The sequence below is a fragment of the Drosophila mojavensis genome, unplaced genomic scaffold, assembly GCF_018153725.1.
Source record: "Drosophila mojavensis isolate 15081-1352.22 unplaced genomic scaffold, ASM1815372v1 contig_36, whole genome shotgun sequence".
In the NCBI taxonomy this organism is placed as follows: Eukaryota; Metazoa; Arthropoda; class Insecta; order Diptera; family Drosophilidae; genus Drosophila; species Drosophila mojavensis.
The window spans coordinates 9,272,391-9,297,823 of NW_025318858.1; the positions used below are offsets into that span (position 1 = coordinate 9,272,391).

At 33.8% G+C, this 25,433-nt stretch overlaps 1 protein-coding gene across 1 annotated transcript in view; it reads right to left on the minus strand.

The window, feature by feature from the left end:
- The window catches only part of LOC6576411, an 88,938-nt gene that overhangs the window by 31,811 nt on the left and 31,694 nt on the right, over nucleotides 1-25,433 (minus strand). The window contains exon 2 of the mRNA XM_002002365.4: nucleotides 19,480-20,321. Coding sequence (XP_002002401.2) covers nucleotides 19,480-19,534 — 55 coding nt within the window. The 5' untranslated portion in view covers nucleotides 19,535-20,321. The remainder of the gene's footprint in view (nucleotides 1-19,479; nucleotides 20,322-25,433) is intronic.

Sequence of the window (25,433 nt, forward strand, 5' to 3'; positions counted from 1 at the left end):
ATTTAATATAGAATATATTATTTTTCTTGTAGCCAGAGATATAAATTATATAGAATATATAAAAATTCATTATATAATGTTATATATACTTAATATTAATAAAATATATGCTAAATATAAGAGATTTGAAATATACAAATAAACTTTTTGCCGTACATTGAGATTGTAAAAATAAAACAATAAATTTATATGTATATATTAAAGTATATTTTTATTTTTTATTTAATTTGATATATATATATATATATATATATATATATATATATATATATATATATATATATATATAAAATGCTGATGCCAAATGCTGGACAGAATAAAATTCTTTTATTAAGGCCACATTTGAAAACGTAATTATAAGCAATTATAAAAACGTCTATTTCACACATGCCAAAAACAGCAGAGAGCCAACAGGAAGTTCTATAAAATAATATATAGTATATATTTATATATGAAATAAGAGGCGAAATAAAAATATTGAAGCACAAACTTTTTGGCAGCAAACTTCTGCAAGCAATTAAATATATTTGTCACTTCGCAATGCCTGACAAGCAAGAGTTGAACTTATCAAAAAAAGAGAGAAGAAACCCTCTAGAAAAATGAAACCACAATGGGTGCAGCAAGGGGCGGGCCCAGCTGCAGTTGGCAGTGGGTGGGGCTGGGCCAAGGCGTTGCATGTTTTGCTTGTCAAACATTAAACTGTGCGGCATGTCGCAAATGTTTGGCTTGGCTTCCTTGCCAGAATCTTTTCGGGGGGTATGGGCGGAGGTGCTTAAATGCAGGGGGCGTGACCATGAGGCTGGCTGGATAAAGCAGCGCAACCTCAACATCAAGTTGGCCAAAAACGCCTGGCGCCTGTGACAAGTTTGAGTAAAAGTTTTGCCGGCGCTGCCAAACTATAAAAAGCCACTGTTTTTGAGCACTTGTTAACTGCACTGGCGCCACGAAGAACGTCTACCATATCCTTGAGGCCCCTACCCCTACTCCCTCCCCACTTGACTTTCTTTGTAAAGCTTTAATCATGTAAGGCATACTAATAGTTAAATATATACAATTTCATTGCATATAAATATATGGAAATATACGTATGTATGGCCTGGCCATACCCAACGCTGCATATGCAATGGCTATTTTCTTTCAACTCAATTTCAGCTGTCATCGGAATTTATATTTAAAGCATTGAATGTGGCTTTTAACGGCCACCCTTTACCTTAGCAATATATGTATGATATGAACGACTTGTGTATGTGTTAATGTACATTTATTGTTTTAAGAGCAAATTTTATAGATCAAATAAATATTTTATTATGTATATATTGAAGTTGTCTAAATTAATTTATTAATTTATTAATGCTTTTTTTTTTGGTTTTGTAATTTAATAATTTATCAATTAAATTATATATATATATTTTCTTTTTTTTCTTATAAAATTTAAAAAATTTATTAAATTTAAAATTCATTTATATATTATATAAAATTCAAACCAACTTATAAAGTAAAGCATTGACCATAGATGCCTTTGGCTTGGAGAATTTATTAATTGTTATAGTATGAATTGCTGTATAATATAAATAAATATGTTCCCGTTATCTTTTATAGAAAGTCTAACTGATCTTTCTGTTTCTATGAAGATATCTATGAAAAATCGTATATCATTTCATAGTTTATTAGTATTTCTTATGAATTTGTAGTTTTCAAAGTATTTAAAATTATTGTGTTTATTTTATAATTTATTTAAGCAAAGCAGCAAAAGCATAACTCGCAGTCGCGCATCTAGTTTCAAAAGCAAAATGCATTTCGCAATAATGCAAATAATTATGAAAAGTGACATAATTATGATAAATGGCGTTATTTAAAAAACCAAACGAATGATTAACTGTACCTATAATTGCATAATCAACTTTACTTACGTTGCGCTTTAATTTGCTTTATTTTGAGGATGAAAGGAAGCGAATATTAAATATGATGATGCAAATGTTGATTAAAGTCGTAATCCTTGAATAAAATTTGAGGCAATTGAAAATCGAACATCAGCAAAACATGGAGTAAACAATTCGGCAACATTTTCTAAAGAAAGAGAGAGAGAGAGAGCGAGAAAAGGGCTCATTTTTGGCGTCCGATCAGCTTCTCTACAGGGACACTCTGTATGCAGCCAAGTGGAATCAATTAATCTCTTTCCGTAAACATTTGCCAGCAGCCCGAGCAGCAACAAACATGAGGAGCAGCCTTTCATTTTTGTTTTTTGTTTTTGGGTCGTCTAAGCAGTCTCGAAAATATGAGACTCCAGCTGGGCAGAGCTGGGCGAAATTGAAGGCGGGGTAGGCGAGATATGGCAATGCCGCACCCAACCGAGTTGCCACTTGGCGCTGAGTGAAATGTTTCAGAAAGTGCAGCTTGCAGCTATGAAAAATGATAAATTTCATTTTGTAGCGACAGTAACCCGAACCCAAACAGCTACACCCGGCTCCCCTCTCCTGCTCCCCTCCTGGGCGCATGCCTTTGTATAGCCACTTTCTTTGCTGCCTTTGCTTTTGCCTTTACCAGTGCTCCTTTATTATTTATCAAGCTTATTACGCAAGCAGTCAGGCAGATAGAGAGAGAGACAGAGAGAGTTAGAGAGAGAGAGAGAGAGAGGGAGAGGGAGTGAGAAGGAGAGAGAGAGAGCAAACTAACAACCTTCAACTGCAACTGTGCAGCAACAACAAATTTTTTGGACTACGCTCGTCCTCGACTCTCGTTCGCCTTAGCCAGCTCTTTTGCCGCCTGGTTTGATATTGAAAAATTATTGCTTTTTATGAAATAGTGTCATAAATTATTCGTAATACATTAACAATTATTTAGTAGTTGTTTTTCGTCGGACTCGTTCGCATCGTTACAACTACTCAAATGCGTGATATATTGCCAGCTACTTACTCAAGCGACTTTCCAAGAGACAAAATACGACCAGGGAGAGACGACACGCAGACACATAAATTAATTTCAGTTCGTAATCAATTACCTAAAACGACAAAAACAAAAAAGTGTTTCTATATATAGCGAGAGTGTAAATATAAAGGGAATTAGTTTTGGGTTGAAGAGCTTAAATCAGGCAAAAAATATATTAATGTCTCTTAAAAAGAAAAAATTATTATGAGAAGATTGTTTAGTAAATGTTATTAAATAAAAACTATGAGTTTACTTTACTTAACATTGGTTTACATAAGACATATTTATATAAATTTAAAATAAAATTCGTTCCTGGAAAATCGAATAATCTAATAATAATCTAATCTAATAATTGTCGAATAGTTTTTCTTTTCATTGCATAGCTTTTCTTAAGCAAGTTTACATGAAAATTTATGCGATTAATAATTATGTTAAATATTAAACTAATAATAACTATTAAATGTGTTGAATAAATAAATAATGCATACGAAATTAATATTAATTTGAAATTAATTTTTTCCATGTTAAGTATTTGAGCAAAACAATATCTAAACATAATTCATATTGGTTGGAAATATAATATTGATTAAGATTATATTGTTTAGTTATTTGTGGTTAAATTCAACCCATTTATCATCTCAAGAGCGTATTGAAAATTATATTAAATTGACGACAAATTGGTGAAAAGAGTAAATACCGCAAGATGCCAAGGATTTCGTAGAAATAACTTGTCTCGACTCTGCAGCGGACGCTTTATTGATTTATCACATTTTGGCGTTTCAGTTATAATTGGATTTTAGGTGGTAGCTCCCATTTGCGCAGGAGTCAAATGCAGAGACGTCGACATCTTGACGAGATTTATGACTGCCGTCTGCGATAGCCGCCGAGCACACAGCGACTCTTAAATTCCGACAATAAACTGAGAATCGCTGTGCAAATTATGTGTTTAGCTGTGAATGTTTAATTAGAATTTGCGCCAAGCTGATGGATTTTATATTTGGGCTAGCGGTTGAGTATGATTAATGCCTGGCGATTGTCCGCCGGCTTGAGTAGTGTTTAAATTTATTAATTATGGGTAATTAATTTGCGTGTAATGTGGATTATAGGAAATAGAAAGGGGCGCTTGACAATTTTGGCTTGAGTGGCTACAACAACAGTGGGGCAAGAGTAAATAATTAAGAGAATTAAAAAAAAAAAAAAAAAATAGATGATACTTAATATATACATTTTTAATATTCAAGGTACAAGAAAAATTAAATTATTTGATTAAATTATTGAGTAAAAAAAATGATAATAATAAGACATAGTTTTAAATAAATATATATATATATATATATATATATATATATATATATATATATATTTAAAACTATGTCTTATTATTATTATTTTTTTTTTTAGTATATATATTTTTTTTTTTTTTTATTTTTTTTTATTTTTACTTATTTATTTTAATAAATTTAGTATTTTTTTTAACGTGTTTTCTGTTTAAAAAATACTTGTAATAGTTTAACAAAAATGTTTTTTAAAGGCAAATCGATTTAAGAGACTCCTATAAATATAGGTGTTAAAAAATAAGAAAAATATAAGATATATACAAAAAAAAAAAAAAAAAAATTAAATTACTAACAAAATACCACTTCTTAAAGCCACTAAATAAACCAACCATAGCACCCGAAATATTATATTAAAAAATTTTACGAAAAACTGTGCGCAAAACTACAGTAAATATATTTCATTTTGTAAACATGTATATACATATGTATGTATAAAAATTCTTCCGTCTCTTTAGCTGCATTTTCCATTGCCAACATGGAACGTGCCCAGCTTTCAATTATTTTGTTGTATGTACTTTTTTTAAATTTTTTTAATAAGTTCCATTGTCCCACTGTGCACCCTCCCAAATATCGTTGGCCGCTGGGGTGTCAAATTTGCGACAGGTTTCAATTAAAATGCCAAACAACAGCAACATGCCAAGCCATAAAAGATAGCTATATACCCATCCACTAAATATATATATATATATATATATGTATATATATACATATACTGTGTGTATATTGTAGGCATCCAGTATATATATTTACATACTAAAAACTGACGAAACAGGCTGGCAAAATAGCCGGCGGCAATTGCGTGCAGCCGAATGGAACATTTTAAGCAAATTATTTGTAATCATCCCGTTGGCACCTAAATAAACAAACAAACAAACAACAACGAGCGACCATTTTTTGGGCGCCTTGGTTTTTGGTCAACCAAACAAAATGCGCTGGATTTTCAGGGCTCGTTTGCCATTAAGTCTGCCATTCTCTCTATCTGTGTGTTGTGTGTGTGTGTGTGTGTGTGTGTGTATTGGTGTGTTGCTGGGCTGGTTGTGCGCGTGGCGAGTATTTTATTTTAGCCAAACAGACGAGCGCTCAAAAATGTTAACAAAACATCAACAAAATTGTCTAATAACAAAGCGAAATGCTTATGTAGATAAGGAAAGGGACGGACGCACTATGCGAATATCCGCATGTGTATGGGTGTATGTCTGTGTGAGTTGGCCCGCACAAGACTGTCAGAAACTTTAAAATGTAAACATTTTCCGTTAGTTTGCTTAATAATTTATTAACTTGTTGTGCGAAACACCTGTTTAAAATGAAGCTGAGGTTAGCCTAGATTACATATAAGTTGGGCCTAGACAAAGACTCTTGTGCGGAGGACCACAAAGCCACAATTGGCTTTCAATGCTGACAGGGGCTGACTGTTACGAAACTTCTCTTGATTAACGGGTAAAGTGCTGTGGTTTTTCGTAAGGTTGTATGAAATTTTACCTTGCTGTTATTGAATAAATATTTGATTTTATTTTCTATACGGAGGTATTATGAATTTTGGAATATATGATATAATATTATATGTAAATTGAATAGCTTAGTAATAAGCTAAGTGCTGTACAATGATAACGGTCGAAATTTGATTTTAGTATATTAATCCAACTCTCAGCGTTGAATTATATACCAGGAAATTTAAATAGTTTAATTCCAATCAATAATATTTGCAGAACATAATTAATGAAACGAATTAATATATCAAATAAAATGTAATATTAAATTAATTTTAATTTCAGACTTTTTTTCTGAGGCTCGAGAGTGTCTCAAACTTTTGATTATATCAAAAGAGAATTAAAATATAATTAATTTCTGCAACTAACATATATAAGCTCACATATACATAAGTACATTTCCGTATATAAATTTTTCTACACAACAAATTCCCAAACTTTATTGAACTTCAAGAACTTCAAGCAAAACTTCTACTTTGGCTGATACAGAAACAGAGCTTAAACACAATTTATTCTTGGGAGTTATAAATATATATTCCCATATATATGTATATCTGTGAGCATATCTATTTATATGTATATACATTTTTCTATAAATAAGTCCATAGATCTCTTGTCGTACGACAATTACGCGCTTATCAGCAGACATTTTCAAGCAAACACGCACACAAGCACAAGCTCACACACACACACACACACTAAAGCATAGACACCGGCACATTTGCTTAGCTAAGCAAACAGAAAGGCAACATCTACGCTACATACTAACCCACACACATACATACATACATTGACAACCACACAACCACCCACCCACCCACACATTTAGTTACTCCACAATGCGGAAGCACTTGAACTGCTGCTGGGGAAAGGGTGAAGAGTGTTAAGGGGTGTTAGCAAAGGCTCTTCGACATCCGGTTGCACATATGTTTATAATGGCTTTTTATAACTGCCACCAACTATGCCCGGAGCGAGAAAGAGAGGGAGCTAGAGAGTGAGAGAGCAGTTGGAAGAGTGAGTGGATAGACTGGAGGCCATTGTCATCCAAGTGGTGCTTTGTTTGCTGATACTACTAACAAAAAAAAAAAAAAAAAAAGTGAATAGAATGTAGGGTATAGGAAGTGGCGATACTTGCAAAATTCTTATGTGTTATCTTCTTCAATAACAAAAACAAGCGCTCAAAAATATTTGCGGAATTCTTAAGAGAAAAAATGTATATCAATTTTAAGGAGAAAATATAAACCCATAATAATATATGATACAAATTAATTTTATATACATACAAAAGAGTTTTTGGAAAATTGTATGTAATAATGATACAGAATATATGATACGAATTGATTTTACACACAAATATTTTTAAAGAATTTTTGAAAAATTTTAAATTCTAAAAATGAATATATTTATTAAATATATTACCTACATATTGAAATATTTTAAATAAAATATGAAATAGAGCTTCACTTAGAGAAAGAGAGAGATTTAAAAAAAATTAAAATTATTAAAGTTTTTAGTTAACTTAAAAATGTATTACTAACATACTTTGTAAATAATTTATAATATTTATATTTATTTTTCTTGAAAATAAATAAAATTTTATTACGGTTGAGATGAACACAAGTAATTAAAATCGAAAAAAAAACTCGAACTATAAGACTGGAACAATTTGTAAGAATTTACTTATTCAAAACATATTTTGTTTTATTTATAGATCGCGAGTTATTATTTATCTGCTTAGCTCTTTGTTTCATTTTGTCATCTTCAATCCACAAGCCCTCATACTTTTCTGTAGAGCATTCAATATTCATCTTGTGGCTTTTACTTTCCCCCATCTTTTTTCGTTTTCTGCCTGATTGTGTTGTTGTTCATTTTTATTGTTCTGTCCCGTGTCTCCGAGTGCTTTAATTGCGCCTTTACTGCAGTGTTGTTAGCACACACATGGTTTTCCTGATTTCAGCCAGCCACACCAGCCAGCCTTATTCTATTATGGCCGCCTGCTTTAACGGCATTTCGCGATAGGGAACAGGGACAGGAAGTCAATGACTTTGTCGCTTTGCTGAGCCGCTGCCTCCTGCTGCTACTCCTGCTGCTGCTACTGCTGCTGCTGAGCCGTTTATATAAATAGAGCTGTTAGCACTAGTTTTTAGTGGGCACAACATGAAAGCCATTGTTGTTGTTGTTATTGTTGTTGTTGCTGTTGTTTTAATTATGCGACTTTTGCCACTTGGTCGAAAACACGCAAGCCCTAACGGAACCTGAACCGGCGCATTAAGTCATTAACTTTTATTAGCTACATAGCGCAGACGGCCCCATATGCATATGTGTGTGTGTGTGTGATTGTGTGTGCGCTGTCCTTGTTAGGGTTAATCATTAGGGCTAATTGTTTAAATTAAAGCGCACTGTCGTAAGGCATTTAAATTTCTTCACTTACGTGCGAAGCAATTGGAAAAGAGAGAATGAGCGAAACATAACATAAATCATTGTTGGCATTTTTAAATTGGCTTTTGCGCCGACACATTCCGCTGGCCAGGATTAAGAACAGGACAGTTCGAGCAGTCCAGGCGACATGCCGTGCAGCGTGAGCCTTGAGAGCGAAAGAGGAGAGAGAGAGAGAGAGGGAGTGAGAGAGAAAGAGAGAAAGAAACGTGGAGTGTGCCCGGTTCGCCCCTTTCAGCACGTAAAATTGCTGGCAACAGACCATTTGCCGGCAACTCTCTCTCACTCTTTCTCTCCCTCTCCCCCTCTCTCTCTTTGGTAGCAAAGATTCATTCCGGCGCATAAATATATGGAACGTACTGCAGGCCAACGGAAATTTAACAAAAATTGAGTCAATTTGAATAAGCCCTGGGCGTGAGCAGGATAAGGAACACGCGCAGCAGCAACAACAACAAGAGCAGCGACATGTAATAACAATGAACGCAAAAGGGAAATGCAAAATGTAAAGTGAAATAAGAGAAAACAAGTTAAAATGACCGTCTGTATATAAAACAACAAAAACAACAACACCTCTAGCTTCAAAATAGAAGTTTTGCACTATTTCAAATGGAAATTCCAGAAATTTTCAACTATTGAATGGAATCTGGCACAAAATATGAATATTGACAATTGACTAAAGTCAAGTAAGGCATTTGATTTAATACTTTGTATTTAGGAGAACGAGAGTAGTGAAAATATTGAAAATAGTAGATATTAGCGCACTCTTCTCATTTTCCCTGTTTGATTTGTTTAAAAAAAAATTACTTTGAATGTAGGTCGTTTTTTTTTTTTTTTGTTTTGTTTTGTTTTGAATCTCCCGGAGAAATGAGCGAGTTGCAGCCCTTACTAAGTATATTTTATTTGCAGATATATTAATTACACTTGAAGTCTCCTTTATGAATAATTTTTACCAATAGTCTCCTCTGTTTATCCTGTCTTTCTAATAGTTGTAATAATATGTCTTAACTAATAGTTGTAATAATATTTTTATAACACGTTTAATTTTTGTGTAATTTTTTTTATATTTGTACACTATATTTTGGGAAACTAGAAGATATTGGCTTTAAGACTATATGAGAAACAAAAAATGAAAAGCCTGTTACACTTTCTCTGTTCTGATTTCCCTACAATATTTCCACAAAAATTCGATTTTCCCAATTCATGTAAATTACGAAATAATTTAAATTGACAACTTCCATCGATTGTTCCTGCTTTACTGAAAACCCAAATATTGAAATTGAAATAAAACTCAATCAACTATTTTAGCGCTTTCCTACCTCATCCCTTCAATGGCTTGCCACACACACACACACACACACACAGAAAACTTTTGGAATGTTTTGCCAATACATTTCGATAACTTTCGGCAAATACCCGACGCAGTTGTCGAAAGGATGCAAAACGCAATTGCTGTCAATTGTAGCGTGGAAATTCGCATGCAATAGAAAATTATGAGAAATGCGCCGCGAGGCCGCCAAAGGCGAGAAAAACTTTCGTTGTATGACACAACAGCAGCTACAGCCACGTCGACTGTTTTTTTTTTTTTTTTTTTTTTAAGAGTTGAGAGAGGGGCGGAGGGTGAGTCAAACTTTGCGCCACGTCCAATGCGCCCCATCAGAGCCAGTGTTGAGCTGTCTAATGCATTGATTGATGAGCATGTCATGAACTTATGACATTGATAGTTATAAATTATTATTATTTCGACATTGTGCTTTTTCCACAAACAAATGCTGAAAAGTTTTTCATCTGCTACAGCTTCTTCAATTTCTTCCGCTGCTTTGCTTTTGTCTTTTCTCTTTCTCTCTCTCTCTCTCTCTCTCCCTCTCTGTCTCTCTGTCTCTCTGTTTTCTTTTCCGGCTGGTATTTCATCGTTTTTATTTGTGTCCAGCTGCATAAAACATTTGACAACTAATTGACATTTAAAGTGTGCCCGGGGTGCAAAGCGTTGTTGGTCGAACGAATGCCCAATGGATCAAAGCAAAAGTATTGTTCGAAAGGTGTATGCTAGACTGGTAAATACCCTGGACAAGGATCTTAAATGTTCCTTAGGCAGTCGATATCAATATCAATAACTAATCGATATCAATAACTAATCATAATCTATCATTGCCAGCCCTTGCCCTCATTTGATGTTTATCGGTAATAAATAAAATATTCTTTTCAACAACTAAATTTTTCAATAGATGTAAACAATCTTCTTAAACATCCCTCTTAAACATCTTCAGCAAGTAGTAAGCATTGAAATAGCCTCTCTTGGTCTCGTCACCGATTCATCTCTCTTCATCGCCTTGACTTGTCGTCGGGCCACACAATGCCCAAGAATAGATAGATAGATCCACAATTCACAATGCAAAGCTGGAACCATTTGAATAGGATGCTTTCTTCTCGTTATTGTAGTTGTTGTTGTTTTTTATTGTTATCAATAAGCCATGGAATGCTGGGAAAGGGGAAGGCTACAGACTGTGAATGGGGCATACAAAACAAAAGTCAACTCATTAAACAGAAGGCAACGATGCCAGCACAACACCATGATGATGATGTTGAGGACGATGATGATGTTGTTGTGGACTGTGATGCAAACAACAAATATCGTCATAATGGTTGAGCATTTCTAAGATTAGAAAAGTCACGAGCATAAAACTATAGCCAATTTGAGCAACTGAGTAATTTATTGATTTGCAGAAATGAGTAAATGAGAAGAATGCATGACGAGAGTTGTTATGCATGTTCGAAATAGCTAATAATAATTAGTTGAGCATCAATCTCAATTAGCATAGATTCATTAGCAAGAGCTGAGCAAATCAAAAGTGCTGAAATTGACACCATTTAGAGAGTGATATGAAAAGGAAAGAGTGATATGAGATATATCTATCTCACTCTCTCTCTCTCTCCCTCTAAAATATTTTTGATTTACAAGTTGTTTACCCATTGACTTTATCTATCCAAGTCACGCAATCTATATTTTAGATGATAATATGATAATAGATAATATAAAATTTTCCTTTTAAGACTTTCCATATCGCGCTTTAGCCATGTTGGCCATGCATAAGCATTAAGATTTTATAGTCCTGGCTAACCGCCATGTTCGACCACCCACTATTAAATGAACAAACACATTTTTCCTGTTTTCGACATTTGTTTGTTTTTCCGGATTTTCTCTCGCTTTGCTTTGTTTGTGTGTGGCCAATTTTTTATTTTTATTTTTACTTTGGGTTGTCCAAGTCCAATATTTTTTGGCCGCGGCCACTTTTGGGCCGCTGTTTTGTTGTTTATCATTTTGGCATCTTCATTGCTGTCATTAAGCGCGCATTACCCCAGACCTTACCTTGCCTTGCCTTGCCTTGCCTCAACTGCTGCCAGCAACAGCCATCAGCCACCAGCCACCTGGCACTTGCCGCAGTACCTGACGTTTTTATAAATGTTTGAAAAATACACACCCAGCCAAAGTGAGAGAATGAGGTATATATGTATATATATAGAGTCCTAGTCTCTGCTGGCTCTACAATATTTATAAAGAGAAATTTGATAAATGCTTCTTGGGGGTTTATTTAATGTGCGCCAAGTGCGTTCAGTGTGCAAAATAATAATAAAAAGAAACCAAAGACTCCAGCCACAAACAAACAACTGAATATACATACTTACATATCTATATATATGAATATATGTATGTTAGAAATGTGAACAGAAAAACTGTTAGGGGTATGCCATATTTTATAATGGAATCCTTGCGCTGACTGCCCGCAAAAGTTGGCCAATTTTTAAAGTGATTTTAATGTGCGGTAGATTTTCATGCTCCGTTTTGGCTTTGAGTTATTGACAAAGTTTTCAATACAGTGGCTGCGTGCTAAAAGTAAGCAATAAAAATGTAAATTTCCTAAGAACAAAATAAAATAAATATAAAAATATTAAGAAATGTTAAGATAAAAAAAACTTTTTCTATGTGCAAAAATAAAATACAAAAAAATAAAAAGAATAATATCAAAAAAAATAAATAAGGCAAATAAATTATATATAAATTATGAAATAAGAATGTTTAAGTTTATGAAAATAAATTACGGATCATATACTGAAAATAATATATAAATAAATAAAAAATTCAAGTAAAAAATAAATTGAAATCGAAAAAAATTATAAAAAAAAAATAAATACCAAAAATTATCAATTAAAGTGAGCATTTTTAAAATCGTATATTAAGAATACATAAATAAAAAAAAATAAAAAAATAAAATATGAAATAAATAAGAGTAAATAAACATGTTAATAAAATACAATTTAGATCCAAATTATAAATAATACATATCATCTTTGAGTTGTTTATACAAAAATTAATAACGTTGAAAAAAAAAAAAAATAAATAAAAAAAAAAAAATTAAAGTTGACTACAGTATTTACTTTAGCTTTTGAATTTCTCAGAGTGATAAAACGAAAACCTACTTTTAGCCTAAAAATCGAAAATCATCTGCTAATTAATGGTAAAACACTGATATATACCTTGGATTTCCCCTCTGAATAATCGCTTCAAATGTATTCAACTAAAGAACATATGAAATTAGCATTATTCAAAAGCTTTGCGGATGAGTGCGAATATGAATACGTAATGCCCGGCACACTTTTGTTAATATATACACACATATATTTATACATAAATATATCAAAATAATCATCAGCTGGTTACCAAAAACACGAGTCGACAAAAAAAATAAAAAACATGCACAGACACATCCATCACACATACAAGTTTATACACATCCATACATATCTACATATGTATATATGTTAAATGTATATTAATTTCGGTGCCGTCACGTCTGCTGCCTGTTGATGACGATTATGATGAGTTTCTGATGATGATGAAGATGATGACGTAAATCTGTTGCAGACGCGACCGCACAACTGACGCCAACTCCGTAGGGCGCGTTTAATTCAACAGTGGAAAAGTTTTCTTCCTTTTTTTACTCACTTTCCACTTGGAATATATTTTCAGCAAATTTTCTGCATATTCATCAACAATTTTTTGATTTCTTTTAGTTTTTTGTTTGCGTCCCGGGCTGATATCAATTTCGACTTGTTCCTTGTTTATACATAAATACATTTCTTTTTTTTTTTTGTATTTCATATAGTTAATAATTTTTAGTGTTTTGTTGTGTGGTTGGATGACGCATATTAATCAAGATATTATGGCTAGGTATTCCATGCGATGCTTTCTTGTTTTTATTATAATTTCTGATACGGCAAACTACTTAAAAGTTGTCAGATTATGTATGTGGCTTTTTTTATGACTCGAATTGATTTTTAATTCAATGCGATAAACTTGAAATGCAACTCAGCAAAAAAATAATAAACTTTATGGCAACTTGTTTTGGCCATATTATATTATTTTTTTTTTTTTTTTTGCATAAATGCCAACTCAAATGAATCTTTATTCAGCAGTAAATTTATGTATTTCTTTTTTTTTTTGTAAAAATTTTTATATTTTATTAAGAAGCTTACTGCTACCATATTGGCAACTTAATCTACTTTTACATTAAAAATAATAACAAAAAATCTAAGATCTAGACTTAGAATACATATATATGTGTGTACATATATATATGTATATATTATTACTATTATTATTATATTCATTTATTTTTGTTTATTCTAATATTCTATTTATATATATATGTATTATCCTTTTGGGTAGATCTGTTGGGTGGCACTTTTTGAGGCGTCTCTTCCTCGGCTTGGCAGTTAGCCGTGTGGCTAATATATTTGTGTGGCTGTCAAGACGCTTAAGGTATCTTGCCGAACGTATAGTGATAGCTGCGTATCAGCAGTAAATAAGTCACGAAATTCAATCGAAAGCCAATAAAAGTTAGAGACAAACAATATACGATTCTCTAAATTCAATAAATATTTATCAATTTAATTCTTCTCATATTTTTCCATTTTCATATTTTGTGAAACTTTTTTAATTTTAATAAATTTAAAATTTCTTTTTACCCATGCCTTGGGTTATATTAAATTGCTTTTGGAAAATATCAATTTTATTTCGTAAGCTGTACTAAATACCCAACCTTGAGCTCTAAAGAAACTCCAGTGAGTTAAGCATAGCTCCATAAAGGGATATAAATAATTTTTAGGACTTTTATGTTTTCTTCTCCTTTTTTTGTGTGTGTGTGTGTGTTGTTTTTTAAGTTGAGCTGGTCGGATTATTTTCCTTAAGCTTTTAGCTGCTTAGACCAAAAATCTAAAAAAAAAGAAAATCAACACAACAAAGCGGGAGACGAAAGCCAAACAATAGCCATACCTTAAACATAGGTGAGGTGAGCAGCAGAGCAAAAGGAGGAAGCTTGGACTGAGTACATATGTGTGTGTGTGTGTGGCTGTGTGTGTGTTCGTGTATGTGTATAAATTGAAAAGCAAACCACAAAATGTGGACTTACAAAGCTTCATAACTACAACGGGTATTCAAAAACAACAACAACAACAACAACAATGTTGGTTTGCTTGCTGTAAAAGGCTAAAGCATATAGTGCACATAATGGCCAACAACTAAAACAACTATAATACGAGCAACAACAACAACAGAAGCCCAAACAACGCTGGGTTGTTGGATATGCAAATACAATAATTATTTTAAATTGCAAGCAAAAATATTTGCGCATTTGTAATTGGCGGCAGGCAGCAACGTTTGCTGAGTGCATAAAAAAATATAGCAGCAACTACAACAACAACAATAACAACAACAACAAGAGAAATGTACTAGTTTCCCATATTTTCAACAAATTCTTTTTTCCTGCTGTGCGCTGAAAAGTGTGCTAGGAAAATACGGGCCACTCCCCCAACGCCCGCAAACAGCCGGCGCCATTGTCTGGCCGCATTAGCACTTGGACCAACGCACCGACAACAACAACAACAACAACAACAACAACAGCAGCTGCAACCCAAAACACAACAAAACATTTCACTTCCTGCGCCGGTGAGAACTTAATGAAAAAAAAAAAAGGAGAGTGTGATAGAGGAGCAGAAAAAACAACAAAACTTGAACAAAAGACAAGCGACAAAGAAACACTGTGCAACGCAGGCAGGTGGCAACGCAGGCAGGTGACTACGGCTCAAGCTGCTCGGGGTATATTTTGCTTGAGAACGATGATGCATTCAACAGCTTGGAAGTAATATAGACCCCGAACAAAAACACAGCCCAACACAATCAACAATTGACCAAAAACGAAGGAAATAACAGAAAAACTCAGCTGAAGTGAAGGGGCGACGAAAATATGAGTAAAAAATGTAGAAAAAGAAAATCAACTTGAAACTGAAGTGTAGAGAAAAATACCCTAGTTAAAGCAAATAGGCACGCATATAACTTAAATATACATATATTTTTAAGAATTAAGAAATTTAATTTAAATAAAGTTGAATTCTCACATCAAAGTTTTTGGATAAATTATGATTATTATTATTATTATATTTTAAAATTATTTTTATTTATTTGTATTTTTTTTTTATTTTTTTATTATTATTTTCTTTTATATCCCAATTAATTACGAAAGCCAATTATAGCTCAGAAAAAAATAAATATTTATTAAAGATATTTATCAAATACCCATTCATAGCTGGTTATTTATACACAAAGTCATTCTACCCTTTGCAGCAACATAGCTCATAGGGTATAGAAAGCTCATCGTTTCTGCGTCTGCAACTAAAATCCTTTTGAGCACAAAATATGAGTGCTTGATTCGCACTAATGCAGCTCCTTGAATCAATTATCACAGCCAAAGGACACTTAATTGGTTGTCTGCGTGCTTTATCCTCTCGTTTACGTATTTATGTTTGTTCTTTAAATCAATTGGCGCAAGTGGCAAAGTTTTTAGCTCTTAATGTTTCCATCAATCAGTAAGATGGGGCCAGCTACTTTTGGGTCCTTTCTATGCCCCATTATATTGAATACCATCAATAACAATAATTTTCATAAATATGATAAGGCATAAATCACAAAGTAGCAGAAGCAGGACCTCGCTGCACCCAGCTAGCTCTATGATGGTGGTCTGTCACTTGGTCATGCGAGGCACGCACGCCTCAGCGAATAATGCGGCTGCCGTGGATTGTGAGCAGAGAGCCAGAGCCAGGGCCAGGGCAGCTAAGCAGAGAGCTTCCTGCAGACCAGACCAGACCAAGCCAGACCAGGCCAGACACAAGCAGACCCGGACAGACAGGACAGGCGGCACTCACAGGACGTCGGAGACGCAGACGTAGCACATAGAACACGCAGGACGTCTGGTGACGCCGTCACGCGGCGCTGTCATAGCGTAATAAAAATAAAAATCTAATTAGTATGCCGTTGACAGTTTAATCGTGATTACGCTGGCAAAAATTCCAAAAACCCAAGCACAGAAAAAAACAGCAAGAAGTGTACGACAAAGTGTAGGGGAAAGCGTGGGGGAGGGGGAAAATACTGGAAGTTGATGAGGAGACAGAGTTTTGGGAGGCAAAGAGAATCGTCAACATGCCAACAGTTGATTTTTGTTGTTCGGGCTTTCGGAACGTTGTGCCTGGCATTTCCGGCAGTCGTCGCCAACGTTGCGTGCCTGCCACAACAACAAGATGTGTGTGTGTGTGTGTGTATGAGTGTGTGCGTGTTACTGTGTGTCAAAAGTTTAGTGCTGGGCAACAAGCGCAAAGGCGCCTAAATGAGCCACCACAGCCAGTAAAAGACTAAGCGAAATAGCCCCAACAAAAATAATAAGCCAAACCAGACGAGGGGCGAACCGCCAGTATTTGGAGGAGATGAACAAAGTACATAGATAAAAAAATTTAATAAAATGTATGACATCAATAATTAAAATTGGTAAATAATTTTAAAGCAAGGCAATAGAATAAGAAAACAAAAATCAAATAAAAAGACCCAAAAGAGAAAAAAAAGTATAAGAAAAAAGTAAATAAATAATAATAAAAATAAATATATATTAAATAATAAATATTAAAAATAAATATAAGTAGTTTTTATAATTCATAAACATTTAAATCTGTTCAACAAAATGTTTTAAAATGAAATAAAATATAATAAAATGATAATTGAATTTTTATTTAAAATGTAATAATAAAAAATAAAAATAAACAATACATTAAACGATAAAATTAATTGCTTATCAAAATCTAAAAATCAACAAAAAATAAATTTTAAAAAAATTCTAAAAAATTCATTAAAATATCAATTTAAAAAAATTAAATATAAATTGCAAGTGCCAAAAATTTAAAGGTTGAATAAATAATAAATATTAAATCTAAATATGGAGAATACAAAATTAATTAGACTTAATAAAAAGTCTTTGAATTAAATTGGAGTTACAAATCTATAAAATTTTAATATTTATTCAATCATTTAAAATAATTGTAAATATTTTATCTAAAAAAAAAAAAAAAAAATACCTTAATAAAAATAGATGAAAGCTAAAAGTTTTTTTTTAATGAAAGAGTACATAGATTATTTATTTTTAGCATTATTTAAAAACAAATATTTAAATCTGAATCTTTGCCAAACTAAGAATGACAAATAGACTTGATAACATTAAGGCATCTGGTTGCATATGTGACATATAGTATTAAATTTTCTAGTGCTATTTAAAAATTCGTAAAATGTATTCAATCCATGACACGTTCAAAATATTTTATTTCTCTTTTATTTTATTTTATTTTATTTTTTTTTTTTAGAAATTTGCACAAGTTGTGAATGTAACCTCGCGTATAATTTTTGTGTGTGCCACATACGCGTGACGTAGCTTACACTTCTACACCCCCACACACACATACACACACACACTCATGCCATAACACCCACCAACCAGCGGCCCGATCTTAGTTGGCCATTGAAATGCGTGCCTAGTGAAGGATACGCGCGACGTGATTGAAATTTTGAAACAGGCTACGTTGTTAGGCTTTACTGTGTGCAAGTAGTGTGTGTGCGTGTGTATGTGTGTGTATTACGGCTGTCTAAAAAATATGACCAACTTGCTGGCACGTCGCATGGCCGCATGTCTGTCAAAGACGCAACAGAGTCAAAATCAAGCTGTTGTATTATGGCATTGGCCCAGACCGGAAACGGAAGTCGCTTTGATGAATTGCCTACCAGTAAAAAAAAGAAAAAACAAGCAACACGGCCAACCCCCAGTAAGCAACACCCTCGATGCACTTGTGTCGTGCCAAAAACATTCACAGAGGCGACATTCAAGTTGAGCGTTGTTAAGCAACGCTTTAAGAAAAACTTGCATAAAGACTTCTATACATATATAAATAAAAGAAAGTTAGTCGTTAGGCAGCGTAGCGGAAATGTAAAACGTTATTAAAGTCACCCGGAAATGCAGACAAAGCGACAGCGCGCTGCAACAAGCATTTTGCCTAAAGTGTCAGACGGCGTCGAGCGGCAGAAGCTGAAAAACTGAACTGAAATGAACTCAAGTGAAATGCGCCAGTCGAGGAGCGCGGAGGCGTGGCAACTGGAATATCCCATTGCATTAAATTACAATTTTCTGACCAAAAAAAAAAAGTATGCAGGAAAATAATAATAAAAAGTTTTTATGAATAGCAAACACTGACAAAAGGGGCTTAAAAAAAAAAACGCTTATTCAGCTGAACAATGGCATTGCGCAGTGTTGGAAAATCATAAAAGCCCGCAGAAAGCAATCGAAATCGAGCAAAATATGAAAAATCAAATGGCGAGTGCGCGAATTACCTGAGCATTACAATAAGCCAACAATCGAATAGAATTTGAGTAGCTAAATTGTGAGCAGTATAAATTAATTGAACTAAAATGTGATGTGAAAGCATGTGTTATTAGCAGATAAATATTCATCTGGGAATTTTCTCCACCATTTTTTTTAAATTTTTATTTTTTTTTTTATAAAAAGTTGAATGTTAATTAGAGAATTAGTAATTCTCATTTTCATTTAGCAACACTGATTAATTTGCGGCTTTTCATAGTTGCCAGCGTTTGTTTTTTGGAGTGTTGCATATACCAAAACGTTGAGGTTGTTTATGACATTTACTGTGGTTACTGCAGTTTCCAGTGGCGGATGTGGCAAATTGTGCAGCAGCACCACCACCAACAGCAGCAATCTAGATAGACCACAATATTACGAAACCACAAATATGTGACCCAGAGAACCAATTAGTGCATATGAATTTGCACAGTTAATTGCTTAGAGCGGAGAGAGACAGAAAGAGAATAAAAGAGAGAGACGGAGAGAGAGAGCTGAATGCTCAGCTCGTTAACTCACCTGGCAGAGTTGTTAGGCAGGCCACGCAGATGATGAATACCTGACAGAGTTTCATTGCTCTCCAATGCGATTAACGGATTAAACGTTTATTATTTATTTATGTATTTATAAGTTGTTGAACTAGTTTTTGTTTTAGTTTTTGCTGTTACTCTTTATATATATATATATATGTATACATGTTATCCCGTTATTAGCCGCAACGATTTGCAGCCATATATGCGCACAATATCCGTTTGTTAAAACCGCAGAAATCAATTTTTACATTTGCAATCTCTTGTTTTTGTTTTCCACCCCCTCTATTTTTTTTTCTATCGGGCTTTTAGCCCGTTTTCTCTCTGCCCACAATCGCAATTTCCTTTTTTCCCTTTGATTATTTTCTCTCTTTTTTTCCAGTCGGTTTTCTATTTTGCGGTCGCATTTAATGCATATTTTCATATGAGTTTTGACATTGCCTTTGCTGGATTCTGTTTTGCGTTTTACTTCAATTTTTGCCAATTTTGTATACGTTTTTTTCTTATTTTTTCAACCACAATTAGCCATCTACAGCACAGTGGCTCGTGTACGTGTTCGTACGGGGTTTGGCTGGTGTAAATACGTTTGAGGTTAGCTGAATTGTGAATTCTGCATTGAGCTCGATTTGGTTATTTACATTTTTCATATCCTTTTTACCGGTTTTGCATATTCATTTCCGGTCTGCACTAGCTTCCTCTATATGCCGTTAAGCGGAAGGACTTTCCTTCTTCTCCTTTTGTATGATTTTCCTCATATGATTTCACTCTTCTCAGCTGCCAATCACATCAGATCATGTGAGCATAGCCAGGGACAATCAGAGTTTTCATCAGCTGAAAGCATTTGAGAATTAAATATTTTAAATAGAGCATAAAAAAATAATATATTTTGATAATAGTTTGTATGATAAATATAAATGGGTATAAAATATAAAAAAAATTTTAATATTAAAATTATGTAAATTCGTTCTTTTATTAATTATTATTATTATTTTTATTTATTATATTTTTATTTCATAAGTTAAAAATTAAAATTAGTCAATATTTCTTAATATTTTTTTACTATACAATTATAAATTATTTTTTAAATTTAAATATAAGATTTATTATTAATGTATTTTATGTTGCTACTATTTTTACTATTTTTTTCAAAAATAATTATTAATATTTCAGTAATTATTATTATATATGATTTTCCATTCTTTTCTTTCAAAAATAAAAGTAAATAAATTAATGCAAGAAAAGAAAAAAATGATATCAGGAATTTTTATTACTAATATATATGTATTTATTACAGATAATAAGAGTTCAGATCATAAAAAATCGTTTAATTTTCCTTTAAAATTCACAATGTTTACAAATATTAAATATTAAAACACATTTTGCACATATAATTCAATGGAAATTCATTTGGAGCCATAAAAATTTATGACATCCATTCCACATTCAGTCTGTCTAATAAATCCAATCATCTCAACCAGTCAAACTCATAAATCCTCATAAATCATTGGTAGAGTCTTTAAGCTGCACAGTCTTAGCATAACCCGGGCCAAAATAAGAGCAGATCAAAAAGAGCAGAGGAAGAACACGCTGCACACATTTTCCGACCGATTTCCAAAACCCAAATGTTGCCCATTAGCAAACCAAAATACGCAATGCACAGGCAAAGCTCCTGCCGAATTGTTAAACTTCAACTCCATCATTCGCAGTCACGGAGTCGAGCCTTAAAGTCACGCCCCTTGGGCTGGATTTGTAGTGGGGTGAGTGGGCAACTCCCTCTTGGCTGACTTTACATTTCAAATTGGCAAAATCGAAGCCATGAAATTGTACAACACGATTCTCGCATATCGTACATGACACCATTTGCCCAATGATATGGCAACGGCTTTTCGCTCTCAGTTCTGTTCACTTCAATTCAGTTCAGTTCGGTTCAGCTCCACCCCCAACCATACCTAAGGGGGATTGGGGCCAGGACTGGCTGGCTTCTTAGCACATGCCGTCATGCCCAAAAATTCACTTATGGAAATCGAAGAATCTCGTTCGCCAGCTTTTGTTTCCAGGCAGCGACAGTTCGCGACCCAACTGCAAACTAAACTCATATGAAGTATCAGCATTCGGTATTCAATGTAAATCCTTTAAGCTCCAAATGCGCTTGAGAATACACCGTGAATACACACAACCACACACACACACACACAGGCCCACACCCTAAGTATTTGTGCTTCTGATTGAAAAGTGAAAAGTGACTGTGTGAATGCTTCTGCCAGCAGATTCCCAGCTGCTACTCTGTGTGTTAGACTTCCTTTTCCTTTATATATATTTTTGGTGTGTGTTTTATAGCTCCTTGAGTTATTAGCCATATAAGTACTAGTATTATTTAGAACGGTTGATTTATTCATATTTTTATTTGTACTTTATTTGCTTGAGCAGAGTTTTTAAAGTCAAGTTCGCTTCCCTTTGTGTATTTATTTATTTTTTAAATTTTATTTTATCTCTTTTGCTCTCAAGTCGTAAGCACCAAGAAACAAGATGTTGGTTCAATTATAACTTCTAGCTATTATAAGAATCCAAAGAATATTTCACGCGTGGTTTATTATTTCTTACTTGTCCGAGAAAGATTTTTTTTTTATTATTTATTTTATTTGTATTATAATGATAATATTTACAAAAATCTTTTTTGTGATTTCTTTCCATTAATATAGTTATATTTATATATTATTATTATTTTTATAATTAATATTTATTATGGTTTAAGTAAAATCTTTAATATAAAATATAGATATACAAATAGTAAAAATAGAAAAAATTAGAAAAATATATATTAGAGAAATTTAACATATAACATATACACATATATGTATTTATGTATACAAATCTCCTTTATTTTTTTAAACTAATTCTCTACACAAATCGTAAGGCATATTTAGGAGTTGATATCAGTTTACTTTTTTGCTCTCACTAGAATAATATTTCGGCAATATGTGTCTATTTTTGTCTCTCTCGCGCTCTCTCTCTATCTCGTTTGCTTCCTTCACTCTCTCTTTCATATTCATCAGTCACAAAATTTACAAATTTCACAACATAAAGCTTATTTTCTTATATACAGAGCTCAGACCAGTGCGAAGCAAAGTGCTTAAATTTTTTTTTCTTCCATCCGCTTTTTTTTTTTTTGTAATGCCAAAAAAGAAGCAACAAAAATAAAACAACAGCAAAATAAGAGCTCAAAATTTATTTGCAAACATTTATTATAGTTACTTTGTTTTATTCTCGTAGAGTACTTTTGCTTGTTAGCCACAGGAGACGGGGCGAGGGGCTTCTACGTTTGCTGCTGCATTGTTTTATAGTCATTCAGTGTTGTTGTTGTTGTCGTCTGGGTAATGAAACGCACCGCAAAGTTGATAAAAAGACGACCACAACGAAATACGAAAAACAGAAGCAAACGAATGGCCAAGGGACAGTGGAGGGGAAGTGGGGCCAGAGCCCTTATTCCTGATCGTTTCGGATGGGGGGAGGGGGCGAGCGAAACAAATTAGTTTAGAGATAAGCAGGTTACAAAATATGCCAAAGCATACTTTCTGGCGGGCCATCAAACAAAGTGCCGCTCTTGATTAGCCCGAAGAGGCTTCACTTTTATGTGCAGCAGGGAGCAGGTTTGCTGGACTTTGGGAGGAGGGCGAGGCGAGAGCGGTAGAGGCGGGAGCCAGGCGAGGCGTCAGCTTGTGGGCAAACACAATCAAGCGGCAGAGACGCTCCGTGAAAATGTTGAGCAGCTGTCGATGGAAAATGCAGCGCAAATAGCACAAAACAAACACAACAAGCGACTTGCCAACGATTGCGAGAGAGAGTGAGAGAGAGAGGGAGGGTGGGAGAGAGTGAGAGCGAGATAGAGTGTTACAGCGAGCTAGCGGCGTGTCTGTAATGCGCCTTTGCCCGAGTGCACTGTAAATACCAAAGCAATTTCCACTGTAAAATTAACAAGCGCCAAACCGCAACAGACGTGCCTGCTCGACGGGGCAGCTAGTTGGGGAGGGGGAAGGGCGTTGGCCGGGTTTGGTCTCTGTGGTTAAGGTATTGGCATCTTCAGGCAGCCAACGAGTATACGAGTGTGTGTGTGTGTGTGTGTGTGTGAGTTAGTTACATGGCAGCATTTGGCAGCAAATGCTCAGCTCTGATGCAAGGCGCAAAATACATAATGAATTTTCTCACCCTTTTCTTAACCAAGTCGAACCACGCCTCTTCCCTGACACGTTTGGCTTGTTTATTTGCCATTTTTTCAGCCGTTTTTGTTTGGCCACTCACATACACACATACACAGAGTGTGCAATTAAGCTGCCTTGGCTATTATGCAATTGAACGAGCCGACTGTTTAAACAGTTTTTCCCCCACACACACACTCACATATGTGTACACACTCACATGCATAGACTCACACACAGACAACCTCAAGCCAAATTGTGCAAGCTTTGAGCTTTTGTGTGTTATTCTTGGTGTGCTGGCTATGCGGGCTCTGCCTTAACTAATGCTGCTGGTGCTCTTTATCAGCTCTTAGAGAGCTCGCATTGAGGATTTGGCTTTGTGATTCTGAAGCGGTATTTATTTAACGTTGAGCACTGTGAAAGAGCTTAATCGTCTAGCATTATATTTCGATGGTTCAAAATAATATATAAGCATCAACCTTTATCTGAATGTATATATGTAAATATTTTTATTGCACTATGAAAATTATTTCAACTTTAAATTACAAAACTTTAGAGCGCCATTAATAGCAATAAAATATTACTTAAAAATAAAACAAAATATTTCATATTATTTTTTTTACAGCTCATTTTTTAAATTCACATTTCTTCATTAAAAATAAAATTATTAATAAATTTGACTAATAAAATTATTGATATATATGTTCACGTTTAGTCCTATATAAAATTTAAAAATGTTCAAAGATAATTGTTCGGCAAGAATAAAATATAGAGAATAGAATAAAATAAAAAAATAAGTGTATAATTGAAGAAAAAATATATTAACAATTAAATAAATTAGTGTATAATTGAAAAAATAAAAATAAAAATATATATACATGTATATAATTATTTAAAAATCTGAATAGCGTGAAGACGGCTGTTTAAGCTTAATTTTGTTTCATTTAAGGTACATAAATATATATATATTTTTGTTTAAAACAAACTTATTTTATAAATTAGTATGTTACTTTATTAGCTCATTTAAATAATTAAAATATGATGAAATTAACAAATCGAAGTATTTTTCGCAAGCTTAAGGCCATATGATGTCTGGGTCTAAAATAAGAACAAGTATAAGCACTGCAAGCAGTTCAGTAAATTTATTTTCAATGGTACCATTTGCATATATATTTATATTTCCCGATTAAGACTTTTATTTAAAATATCTAAAAACTTTCCAAATAATTTAGCAATTGTGATCAAACCTTAAGCCGATCAAATAGGTTTATAGCCAGACCTCACCTGCCGCTAGATCTTTGAACATATTTAAGCCCTGAACTAAATAATAAAAGAGCTAGAAAATGTCAACAACTGTCGCCAGCTGTTGAAAAATCCATTTGAAATTAACAACGCTCGAGTTGCAAGAAAATGCAAAATGTTCGACTTGTTGAGGGTTATGTGAGTGTGCGAGAGTGTGCGAGTGTGTGTGTGTGTGTGTGTGTGTGTGTGTGTGTGTGTGTGTGTGTGTGTGTGTGTGTGTGTGTGTGTGTGTGTGAGTGTGTGTGTGTGTGTGTGTGTGAGGCACATAAACCAAGCTTTTAACTGGCCAGCAGGCACATACACCCACCCACACACACACACATGCACATCAGTTGGGAAACCAATTTCCACAGCGAAGGACCTAAAATGAAACGCGTTTCAATAAATTCGTAAAATAAAATGTGCCAATAAATTGAGCAGAAGCAGCGCGCTGAAAACTAAACTAAAA